General features: G+C 40.1%; 1 protein-coding gene across 1 annotated transcript in view; it reads right to left on the bottom strand.

The window, feature by feature from the left end:
- GXYLT1 (glucoside xylosyltransferase 1) overlaps positions 1–10,820 on the bottom strand; it is a 58,109-nt gene extending 47,289 nt beyond the window's left edge. The window contains exons 1-2 of the mRNA XM_034646033.1: positions 10,597–10,820; positions 725–846 (exon numbers count right to left, since the gene is read on the bottom strand). Coding sequence (XP_034501924.1) covers positions 725–846; positions 10,597–10,710 — 236 coding nt within the window. The 5' untranslated portion in view covers positions 10,711–10,820. The remainder of the gene's footprint in view (positions 1–724; positions 847–10,596) is intronic.
- Between the last annotated feature and the right edge of the window lie 1,536 nt (positions 10,821–12,356).

Below are 12,356 nucleotides of genomic sequence, written 5' to 3' on the forward strand. Positions count from 1 at the left end.
ACATACAAGCTCAATAAACAATGTCATGTCAATACTTGCTCCTTCATTAAACACTTATTTTTATCTTCTCATTCCTCAATATTCAATTTCTCTGATAATAACCAACATAATCCTGCCCCAATTGTCCCCATTAACCTACAAAATGTTTTTTTCAGCAGCTTTAAATGCCATATATGTTTGTAAATGTCAAGGGAAGTCTAACTTTATCACCTGTTTAATACTTTATCACCCAGTTACCTAAAATTATATCATAGGGGCGCCTGGGTGGCACAGCGGTTAAGCGTCTGCCTTCGGCTCAGGGCGTGATCCTGGTGTTATGGGATCGAGCCCCACGTCAGGCTCCTCTGCTGTGAGCCTGCTTCTTCCTCTCCCACTCCCCCTGCTTGTGTTCCCTCTCTCGCTGGCTGTCTCTATCTCTGTCAAATAAATAAATAAAATCTTTAAAAAAAAATTATATCATAATTGCTCCTAAGAACAACAGTTTACCTTAATAACACCTAAAAACAAGTTAGAGCATTTTATACACAGTATATACTAAAATTTAGTTATAACAACTACAAAATAGGAGAAATAGAAAACCCAATCAGAAAATGATTCATTTGCTTCTAAGACAATATTAAATTACATGAAAAGAAACATTTTTGTGTCCTATTACAGTCAAAAATTTACTATGTACTATCTAATCTTACCTACACTGATCTACCAATTGAATTTAGGTGCCTACCTAAAAGCCGCTTCCCAAAAGCAGTTCATTCCACAAACATCAGAGGGCAGCATCCAATAGGGATTCCAGTAACACAGAGAGAAATCTTTACACCTAACAGAGTAAGACAGAAATAAAGAGTCCTATGTGAGTATTTCGGTTTAAAACTAACAAGGAATTTACTTAATAACATAATAACTTACTGTTCTATTTTATAGCAACGAAACTGCAAATCCAATTCTGCGAATTCAATCTGGCTAAGGTAACTTGAGGAGTTTGGGGAACTTCTCCCTTATTCAAGGTACCATTATTTTAAGTAGAACTTTAAAACCGCTAGGTAGAATATAGTACAGACTGAAAAACCATTTCCTAGTCAGGAACTCTCCAAATATATTAAAATTCCCTCCTCAGATGACACAGAAAATATGGGAATACTTCTGAAATTTTCCTTTGTGTACTACACATATCCCCCTAAAATAAAATCCATTTCAGCCAAACAAAATATTTGCTTATCCTAGAGCAAAATTAAAATGCCACAAATGCTGACAGAAAAGGAAGAGAAGCTCTTTGAAGGCTTTTAAATCAATCTTCAATCCAAGCTAGTTGTATGGTGAAAAGATAAGAAAACACGCTGATATCCATGGCTCAGCTTCATTATGTACATACATTATCTTCGTTTCTTCATTCTGATATATTACACAAGCTAAAATGGAGGATTAAGTGTAGTCTTTCCTCTTAGATTGCAGGTCAGAGCTCGTAACAACAGCCATAACACCTCATCCTTACAAAAGGTACGTTTTTCATTGTTAGTACTTTTCAAAACAATAGTTTAGTTTGAAATTCACTGCAGTGAGGCCTGGATACTAAAGCAAATATGTATGAAATCAGGGTGAGTCACTAAACCAGGTCACCTCATGTCCCCTCGCCATGTAACTTTGTTTTCTCTTGCTATAAATTCAATTATGTTACTGTTCTTACAGCAAAAGGTCTATGAAATTTCATACTTGCAAAGATTTCTGGGGGCACCTGGGTGGCTCAGTTGGTTAAGCATCTGCCTTTGGCTCAGGTCATGATCACGGAGTCCTGGGATCAAGCCCCACATGGGGTTCCCTGCTCAGCGGGGAGTCTGCTTCTCCCTCTCCCTCTGCTACTCCTTCTGCTTGTGCTCTCACTCTTGCTCTCTCTCTCTCTCAAATAAATAAATAAAATCTTAAAAAAAAAATTTCTCATCATATCTCTCACAAATGTCAACAGTTCTGGTCAGAGGGGGCGCCTGGGTGGCACAGCGGTTAAGCGTCTGCCTTCAGCTCAGGGCGTGGTCCCGGCGTTATGGGATCGAGCCCCACATCAGGCTCCTCTGCTATGAGCCTGCCTCTTCCTCTCCCACTCCCCCTGCTTGTGTTCCCTCTCTCGCTGGCTGTCTCTATCTCTATCGAATAAAAAAAAAAATAAAATCTTTAAAAAAAAAAAAAAAAAAAAAAAAAAAAAAAAAAACAAAAAACAGTTCTGGTCAGAGGATCTCAAACCCAGGCTACACAGCAAAATCACCCAGAGAACCCCATACAAGAGCTATTAAATCAGAATCTGAGAACAGGGTGGGACACAGACGGTTTTTTAAACGCTGCCTAAGGACCCTGGGTGGCTCAGTCAGTTCAGCGTCTGCCTACAGCTCAGGTCATGATCACAGGGGCCTGAGATCAAGCCCTGCATCAGGCTCCCTGATCAGTAGAGGGTGCTTCTCCCTCTGCCTCTCCCCCTGCTTGTGCTCGCTGTCTCTCAAATGAACAAACAAAATCTTTAAAAAATAAATAAATAAGATGCTGCCTAAATAATTCTGTATACTACTGCATAAAAACCTGCAAAGTCAGAATATTAAAATCAATAGAAAAAGTTGTATTATAATTTGGTGTACCTTCACATGGACACCATTTTCAAGCCCAGTATATCTTTTTTTTTTCTTAAGATTTTATTTATTTATCTGACAGAGAGAGAGAGAGAGCACAAGCAGGGGGAGAAGCAGGCAGAGGGAGAGGGAGAAGCAGGCTCCCTGCCGAGCAGGGGCTTGATCCCAGGATCCTGGGATCACACCCGGAGCAGAAGGCAGTCGCTTAACGAACTGAGCCACCCAGGCGCTCCCAAGCAGTATATCTTAATTTAAATGGCTGATAAAGCAGAGAAAAAAAAAATGTATGCAGACCAGTAAAATCCAGGACTCAATCTGAAGTCTTTATCCCCTACCAGGCATGGTTATGTATTTTTTAAGTCTTGCATTTCCATACTAGAGATAGGCTCAGTGGCGGTGGTAACAGCTAACAGAGTCCTTTTCAGATTCAAGAGCTTTCACATTCAATTAAGCCTCACAACAAATCTGCTCAAACAGAGACCTCCATCTTTTAAATACAGAGGTAATCGCAGCTCTTTCAACAAATCCCCAATTTATTTATACTCAACACCTACAGTGCACCTTTGTTCCAGGAAGGACATAACTAATCTGGTTATTCCATCTCCTGCTCTCAAACCTTACAGCAGTAGAAAATGGAAATGGAAAATGAAGGCTCAAGGAAAATGACTCCCTAATTAAATTCTTCCATAAAAATTATCCATTGAAATTATATAGTAATACAATTTTCTGCCTCAACGTGTACTCTTCAATCTCCCAGACCTAGGCAAACACAAATCTTTTTTTTTTTTTTTAAGATTTTATTTATTTATTTGAGAGAGAGAGAGAGCACAAGCAGGGGAGAGAGTCAGAGGGAGAAGCAGACTCCCCGCTGAGCAGGGAGCCTGGTGTGGGACTCCATCCTGGGACTCTGGGATCATGACCTGATCTGAAGGCAGTCGTTTAACCAACTGAGTCACCCAGGTGCCCCACAAATCTATCTTCTGTCTCTCTATAGATTTGCCTGTTACAAATACTTCACATAAATGAAATCATACAATATGTGGTCTCTTGAGTCTGACTTCCTTCAGGCTGAACCTTGAATATATTTTCAAGGTTCATCTACTCTAGAATACTTCAGTACACTTCATTCCTTACCAGTACACTTCATTTCTCTTTATGCCCAAATAATGGATGGATATACCACATTTTTTTTAGTCATTCATCAGTTGAAAGACATGTGGGTTGTTTTCCACCTTTTGGCTATTATAAATAATGCTGCTATAAACATTCATTTACAATTTTTCTCCAAATATATGTTTTCAATTCTCTTGCATATATACCTACAAGTGGAATTGCTAGAAACTATAAAGTTATTAATGCAGATGAAACTGCAGGGGAAAAAATCAAGTCTTAGGTAAGTTTCATAACTGTAACTCAATGTCAAAACACAGTTTTTTTAGAAGGGATGTTTTTATGTCTTTCTTTAATGGAAATATAAAACATGTGCACTAGTGAGTATACATACCACTATTAAAAAAAATCATAAAATGTGCTGCTGGCAAGAGGTGGCATAATTTAATGTTTCTTATTTCCCAAACTTACATTCTCTTATTTAAAAAATGGTTTTGAAGATTGAAAGTGGAAACTGATTACATACCAGTAACTGCTATTACAAGCAAAGATTAGAAAAAAACAACTCATCTAGAGACAGACAGCAACTGTACTTTCAGGCCAGAAAAAAATAAAGTTAAAAAATATTGGGAAAGTAAAAGTAGTTATCCAAGTTCTGGTTATTATCCAAGTTGCTTTTGTTTTTATTCGTTAAAACTGTTGGAGGGGCTACTGTGTGGCTCAGTTGGTTAAGCGTCTGCCTTCAGTTCAGGCCATGACAGCCAAGTCCTGGGATGGAGCCCCGCATCAGGCTCCCTGCTCAGCCTCCCTACTCAGCTGGGAGTCTGCTTCTCCCTCTCCCTCTCCCTCTCCCCCCTCCCACCCCACTCCCTCCTCCCACTCCACCCTGTGCTCCCTCTCTCTTTCAAATAAATAAAATCTTTAAAACGAAAAAAAAAAAAAAACTACAGGAAATAGAATATCAGAAATATAGTACTACATTCAAAGAGGTAATTCTATCAAATAATTTAATGGGGCAAAACTCTAAGTTGAGCTTACTGGGTCTCTTCAGTAAACAGTGACATCCAAAATCAATGAAGCCCATAAATGCAAATCTTCTTCACTGTGGAATAAACTGAAATAAAACTTTACCATGATTCATCCTCAAATTTCACACGGCATGATGCTTCTGGTTCTAGGTGACTTGTCTACAAAGTGATCAAGGGGTAGCGCAAGGGATGTTGTGGTGATAACACAGTTGTGTTTGTGGGGGTGGTTGCATGAATTTACATATGTAATAAAACTGCATGAAACTACACATACACATACAAACGCAGGTAAAACTGGTGATATCTGAATACAGTCCACGGAAAAATGTCAATTTCTGGGGTCATAATATTGTACTATATTGATATATATATTCCAATTGTAGTAGTATTGTACTTTGCTCATATAAAATCCTACTATTGGAGGAAACAGTGAGTGATACAAGGGTATCTCTGAAACTTCCTGTGAATTTATATTTATTTTAAAAGTTAAAAAAATTATCAAAAAATTCCCAAAAATATCAGTACTTGAAGAACTGAGATATTTCACATGCTTGGGATTAAGCAGAGCACTTAACTATATAAACTCTCGAAAATAACAGTTCTTAAAAGTTGAAGTTGACTTAAATCTGGTAACAGAAGGTATTTTGTACTTTTAAATTAACCTGGAAAATGTACTTTTCATTTCAAAACATCTACCATAGTCATGAGGCTTTAGTGAAAACCATACACAACTTACAGTCAGGGATAAGTTTAGGCATATCCAGCAAAAGAATGTGGAAGTCTGAATGAAGTGCTGGGAGCCACCAGTGCAACCTCAAGGCACAGATACCTACACGGTGACTGTGGCAAGAAAAACAGAGACGCTCTCAACCACATTAAAGGAAGACCATTTCCATGATACTGACAAATCAGCATTATTTGAAGATCAGTACCTGGGTCACTTATTTTCAACTAAAAATTGTCTCCAGACAACTTAATTTCTAGCTCTGTCAGGTTTTCACTTCTTTTTCTTAAATCTCTAATTTAATGAATACTTAGGGCAAAAAAGACTGCTTATATACAAAAGGCAATGAACAACTGTTTATCTATTTCAAAACTAAGCATCACATAGTACCCAACTCCCTCCTCCAGGAAAAAGAAAAAAAAAAAAAAACCTGTATTAAAGATTTAAATGTTAAAAAAAAACTAGGGGGGAAAAACCCTCTGGTAGAAAGTTTTCCTATGCATGACAAAGATAAAAATGGCAAAGGAAAAAACTGCCAATCGGAATACATAAAAATTTTAAACTTCATATGGTAAACACACAGGTAAGTTAACATGAGGGGGGCAAGTATTTTCAGCAGGTATGGCACAGATAATAACTTTAATGTGTTAAAAGAGGTGTCTAAATCAAAAGTACACATTCCTTTTTTATTAGCGTAATTAGTTTCCCCTCCAACAACACAGAACAAAATAATTTTAATTAAGTAATTACTAGTCAGATTTGTGCTAAGCACTCTACAACCATGCGAAGTATGATCCTCAATGAACTACAATACAAGTGTAGGGTATTGGTTTTACACAAGATGTCTCTGCATGAACAAAGCAGAAATGAAGGTAGCTTTAGTAAGTAATTTATTTCACTATTCTTCTCTCTTCAAAAATGACTTCAGGGAAGAGCGAAAGAAATTTCTCCACTAAAAACAGTAGTGTGAAAATAGTGGTGAAACCTTCCTCAGCTACACTAGTGATTCTCAATCTGTGGTTCTGTAACAATAACCTGGGGCACATATTTAAAATATAGATTCCCTTGGGGCGCCTGGGTGGCACAGCGGTTAAGCGTCTGCCTTCGGCTCAGGGCGTGATCCCGGCGTTATGGGATCGAGCCCCACATCAGGCTCCTCTGCTATGAGCCTGCTTCTTCCTCTCCCACTCCCCCTGCTTGTGTTCCCTCTCTCGCTGGCTGTCTCTATCTCTGTCGAATAAATAAATAAAATCTTAAAAAATAAATAAATAAATAAAATAAAATAAAATATAGATTCCCAGTCCCCACTAACAGGCACCTGGTTTAAGCAGGTTTGAACTGGGGCCTAAGGACAGGATTTTTCCCAGAGGTCAGAAATTGAGGAAAAGAAAATTTTTTTATTCAAATTTAAATGACTGAGGGGACCCCGGGTGGCTCAGCTGGTTAAGCACCAGACTCTGGGATTCAGCATGGGTCCTGATCTCCGTGAGATGGAGCCCTGCGACCCTGGATCTGCACTCAGCAGGGAGTCTGCTTGGATATTCTCTCTGCCCCTTCCCCCACTTGCACACTCACTCTCTTTTTCTCTCGCTCAAATAAATAAATCATTTAAGATTTTTTAAAAATTTATTTGAGAGAGAGAAAGGGAGCACAAGCCAGGGGAGGGGCAGAGGGAGGGAGAGAATCCTTCATCAGGCTCCCCAGACTGCCTGCTGAGCGAGGACCCTGGGATCATGACCTGAGCCAAAGGCAGATGCTTAACTGACTGAGCCACCCAGGTATCCTAAATAAGTAAATCTTAATTTTAATATAAATGATTGAAACCATCACCACATTAACTACAGTTTTACTGTGCTAGACACCATTTTCAGTCATTCATTCAAAATACTTCATTTCAGTTCTCACACACAAGCCCATATCATACTCCTACCACTAATCTAACTTATGAGGAAATGTATTCAAGGTTCACGCAGCCAAACATATGGTAAACTGAAGTCTGTCTCCAAAGCCCTAAAGATGTTCAGTGCTCACAAGGTCCAGGAGAAATGAGAATTCAGTGGCTTCACCACTGAGGTGACTTGACACACAAACAGCATGATGGGTCCAGAAATGGTTATCACTGAAATGCTTAATTTCTTGATTCCCCACTTCACACCACCATACAGCTATAATAGGACGAAATCCTGATAATCACCATCAAGATTCATCAGTGAAATGTTAGAATTTAATCATTCTGAGTAGATAAAGTCACAAAACAGTCTAACTCCTTCTACAGAAGTCCTATATTTACACTGAATAACTTAATAACAGTCTGTCCATGTCGAACAGCTTAAGAGAGTATCTCTATGTGGAAGAACCATTGCCTAGCCAGCATTCCCCTCCTTAAGACACCACTCATCTCCAACACCAATCATGTTATCCTGTCTACCACAAGGATGTGCAAGTGACACAGAGCCAGAGAATCAGAGGTCACCATTCTTGACAACACTGACTAGTTCATGGGTGGACATGTGATGCAAACAAGTCCAATGAGAGCCTTTTCCTAGAAATTTTTATTTGAGATTAAAGAACAAACACTGCAAAGAGCCCATGAACAAAGCCTGTCTACAGTGGAAGAGAATAAGAGAGTTCTAGTCCTCACAGTCCCTGGAGCTGCCCGGGGAATTTTCCTTTCAATTTTATTCCTGCCAGCAATGCATATAAACCTATAAATATGTTTTGCTTAAATCAGTTGTATTGGATTTTAATCACTGACAACTAAGGATTCTATTTACAAACTAAGGTTAAGTATTACCTACATTTTACAGGTAAGAAAACTGAAGTAGAGGTGGTCAAGGTTTCACAGCAGAGACAGGAGAGAACAGGTTTGTCTGACTCTATGACCTGCACATTTTCTAATTATCAAAATATAATGGATTCAAACAGGATACACCAATTAATAGATTTCACTGAAAAAGTGTTCCTATCATTTTAGAAACTTTGAGAACTTGGAAGGACCTTTCCAAGTAATTTATTGTCATGGAATTCCATGCAACGAACAATTTCCATAAGATTTGACCAATAAAACATACTGGGTATAACCTAGATTCCGTATTTTAAATGAATGAGAGAAATAATGAAGTTTTTCAGATAAGGCTGCTTCAAAAAAGATAAGAATGCAACGATAATCAAGTCCTACCAAAAAAAGGAAGATGTTGCTTGCCTCATACCCCATTTTTCATGGATGTAACACTATGTAAACTAGACTCTCATCACAGAAACTTTACAGAAAGAGCCCTAAAGAACCAAAGGATACAATCCTGGTCCAATTACTGATGTCTTCTGGATCCTGGTCAAATGATTTATACAAAGGAAGAGAGGTTAAAGATAGGTATCTACTCCATATCCTGTGGTAGCCAAAAAAGTTGAGAAATTTCTATGAGAAATCTTTAAAAATGTTAAAGTAGTATCTAAAATTAAGACTCCTGATGTGTTAAGAATTCTCCTGGCCTTATTCAAACTGTAGAGTAAAAACTAACAATCACAGTTTTTCATGCTGTTTCTTCGCCCAAAGTTATTATACGAGCACATGTGGTGAAATGTACTTTACCACATTTTTACCAAAAGACTAAAACACTTTTAGTTTTAAGTTAGAGTTATGCCTCATTTAAAATGAGAACTTAACGCTGCTCAGAGGACCTGTAAATATACAGCTTTTTAGGTGACTTGAACACATCAAACTTAAAATTTCAGTAATAGCTCTATAAAACATTTATTAAAACGAAGTGCTGGGGCACCTGCCTGGCTCAGTAAGTAGACACACAACTCTTGATTTTGGGGTGATGTGTTCCAGCCCCATGCTGGACGTAGAAATTACTTTAAAAAAAAAATCTTAAAAAAAAAAATACTGAGGTGCTTATTCTGAATTTCAAATAAAGTAATTTTGTTCAAATCGGCCAGCCAAACAAATACAATTTACAAAAATCTGTCACAATATAAAGTATAAGTATCTGAGACAAAGCACTAAAAATGAAAGTCACTCTACCAAATTGAAATCCAATAATAATCATAGTCCAATTTCATCCAACGTTTTAAAATGTTGCTTCCTTACAATTCTACTCACTACAAAAACAATTTTCTTTTCCATAATTTTAAATGCTTCACAATCACATAAAAGACCATGAACAGCTTTTCGCGAGCCTCATTATTCATGAGCTCATTCAGGTCTTCAGTCACCGCCTCTCCCCGGGCTGATAACTTAAGAGTTGACAAACCTGACTGGAAGTAGTTCTGCTTTTATGAATAGAGTCAGGGATTTGCCTGACTGTAATCAAATCCTGGGGTAAAAACATGACAGTCCAGCTTTCCCAAGCTGCTCCTATGCCCAAACGTCCTGCCCCTTTCATTTCGAAAACGACCATCAACTCTCAGAAGAATGTAAAGAGCCTGCAGCTGACCTGTCCTCCCTCCTCTTACCAACCCCATAGTTTCTGACACCAAAACAGACTTTGCCTCTTACTAAGGGAGCACTCCCAGTCGTTTCTAGACAGGTGCCCACAGATAAAGGTGCCGATTTTTCAAGGAAGTGGAAACGCTCTGATTTTGTTAAGCGTTCATAATGCGCCGCATTCTTTTTAAAATCTCACGTAGATTCCAACTCTGGCAGGGATTTGTGTAAATCCACGTAAGTCATTATGTTGCTTTTTAAACGCCGATTTTTAAAGAAAGATATCCCATCCCACAAAACACGTGAGCATGTTAAGTATGGCTCATTTTTCTTAATTTGCTGTAAGTTTCAGAACAGACCGATGCTTCCTAAAGAAAAATTCAAAATACGCATAAAAGCTGTCAAGATTTAACTAACAGACTGATACTGAAAATTCAAGCGTTAACACACAAAAATTAGACGCCCCATTCGGGGGGGGGGGGCTGAACTAGGGCGCCAGCCTGATGTTTAAATATCTCAACTCGAACTCCATGGAAACAAGAGGGAATTCCCACTAGCCAGACAGCAAGAAGGCTTTTGTGGGGCACCTTTTACTTTCAATGAATTCTGTAAGGAGAGAAAAAGCAACTGTCAATTAAAAGTTGAAAATTAATTTCTATCCGCTTTAAAAAGCGCATAAGGAATGGGTTAGAAGACAAATACAAAGAGCATGGGGTGCTCTTGGACTAGGGACACGGCGAGCTGGCTGAAGGCGTAGAGGAGCGAGCAGAAGCCGCAGGCCAGGCACAGCACCACGATGCGCAGGTAGCGCCGCATCGCCCCGGCCCCGCGCGTCAGCCGCTGCCGCCGCCGCCACCACCGTGCCGCGCCCGCCCGGCGAACTGGAGCGTAGGGAGCGGCACAGCGCAGCCGCGGCCGCAACAAGTTCCTCCTCCGCGGCCGCCTCGAGCCCGCCCCTCCTTCCTCCTCACCCCCTCCCTCCCTCCCTCCCTCCTCTCCTCGCCTCGCCCCGCCCAACCACCTTCGCCGGCTAGCCGACTACCCGCCCGGGGCCCTGACACCGCCTCCGCCGCCGTGGGCCCCTCCCCGGAGTGCGGGCAGCTGCCGGACGCGCAGGCGCAGGGAGCGCGAGAGAATCGGCGTGCGGGGGTCTGAGGGGAACGCCAAAGGAGCTCGGGGCAGGTAACTCCAGTGGCTCCGCAGTGCAGAGGAGGGGTGTGACGAAATGAACGCGGCGTTGGAGACAGCTGACCCAAATTCAAATTATGGTTCTTCCACATGGTAGTTTGTGACGTTGAGCAACCTAAATTCCCTGAGCAGGTTTCTTCATCTCTAACACGGAGGTAATATCCTCATCATAGGGTGGTTGCAAAGATTAAATTGCTTAACTCACGAAAAACACCTTGCACCTGGAAGGCATTTGATTAAGCCATTTTTCAGTTCTATCCTCCTCAGCAGGGATTTCCCCAGCCTCTAAGTTTCTATAATACTGTACGAGCCATTTTCATCCAGATATTTAATTACCGCGTAATGCTGTTGAGTATGCATATCTTGCCTCGCAACGAGCGTGTTACGGGCATGTTCAGCTGAGGTCCTCCCTATTACATCTTTTTGACCTTCTTTACAACACATCATTTGCATGTCCATAACAGTAATAGTCTCCCTAAAGGACTTTCTCTTTAGCTTTCCATTTCTTCTCCCTTTTCATCAGCCATATTTCCACACCATTATTCATTGGACATTTATAAAGCACCACCAAGTGCCAAGCACTATGTGAGTACTTTGGGGTATAAAGACACCTAGTTGGGCATGGGGTGGGACAGTAAATAAGTACATAAATAAATGGGACTTATCAATAAGCGTAAATAAGTAAATGAAGGACAATAAGTAAGTGGGACTTGTAACACATGCAATACCATGGTACAGACATTAGGATATAAGCCTGTAAAGGTGTGGGCAAACACAAAAAGAAGTGATCAGTTCTACTGAGGTCATGGTCAAGAGACACTTCTTAGTAAAAGAGGCACCAGAGTCTTGGGTAGGGTAAGGGAAGGAATTGCAGGCTGAGGGATCAATGAAACAGGTTCTTGTGTTGGGGGAACTGTGAGAAGTTTGATACCACCAGCTACGTGAACGCAGGGGAGGGTATGATGAGTGATAAGACTAGAAGTTGAAGGGGACAGATATTTGAGTGCCTTGTTTAGTATACCAAGGAGTTTGAACTTAATCTAAGCAGACAATGGTGACCATTGAAGGGCTTTTAAATTAGGAAGTAACATGATCACATTTGCCTTTTAGAGAGCAGGTTCTGGCCCCACTATGGAGGCTGAGACAAAGATTAAGATTGGAACCAGAAATCAGTTACAGGGCCACAAAGTGAGGGAAAGAAGGTTTTAAACACACACACAAACACACACACCATCTTCACGAAGAAAAATCATGCCGTGAAACTATTCAAATTG

This window comes from Ailuropoda melanoleuca, chromosome 16, assembly GCF_002007445.2.
Source record: "Ailuropoda melanoleuca isolate Jingjing chromosome 16, ASM200744v2, whole genome shotgun sequence".
Lineage (NCBI taxonomy): Eukaryota > Metazoa > Chordata > Mammalia > Carnivora > Ursidae > Ailuropoda > Ailuropoda melanoleuca.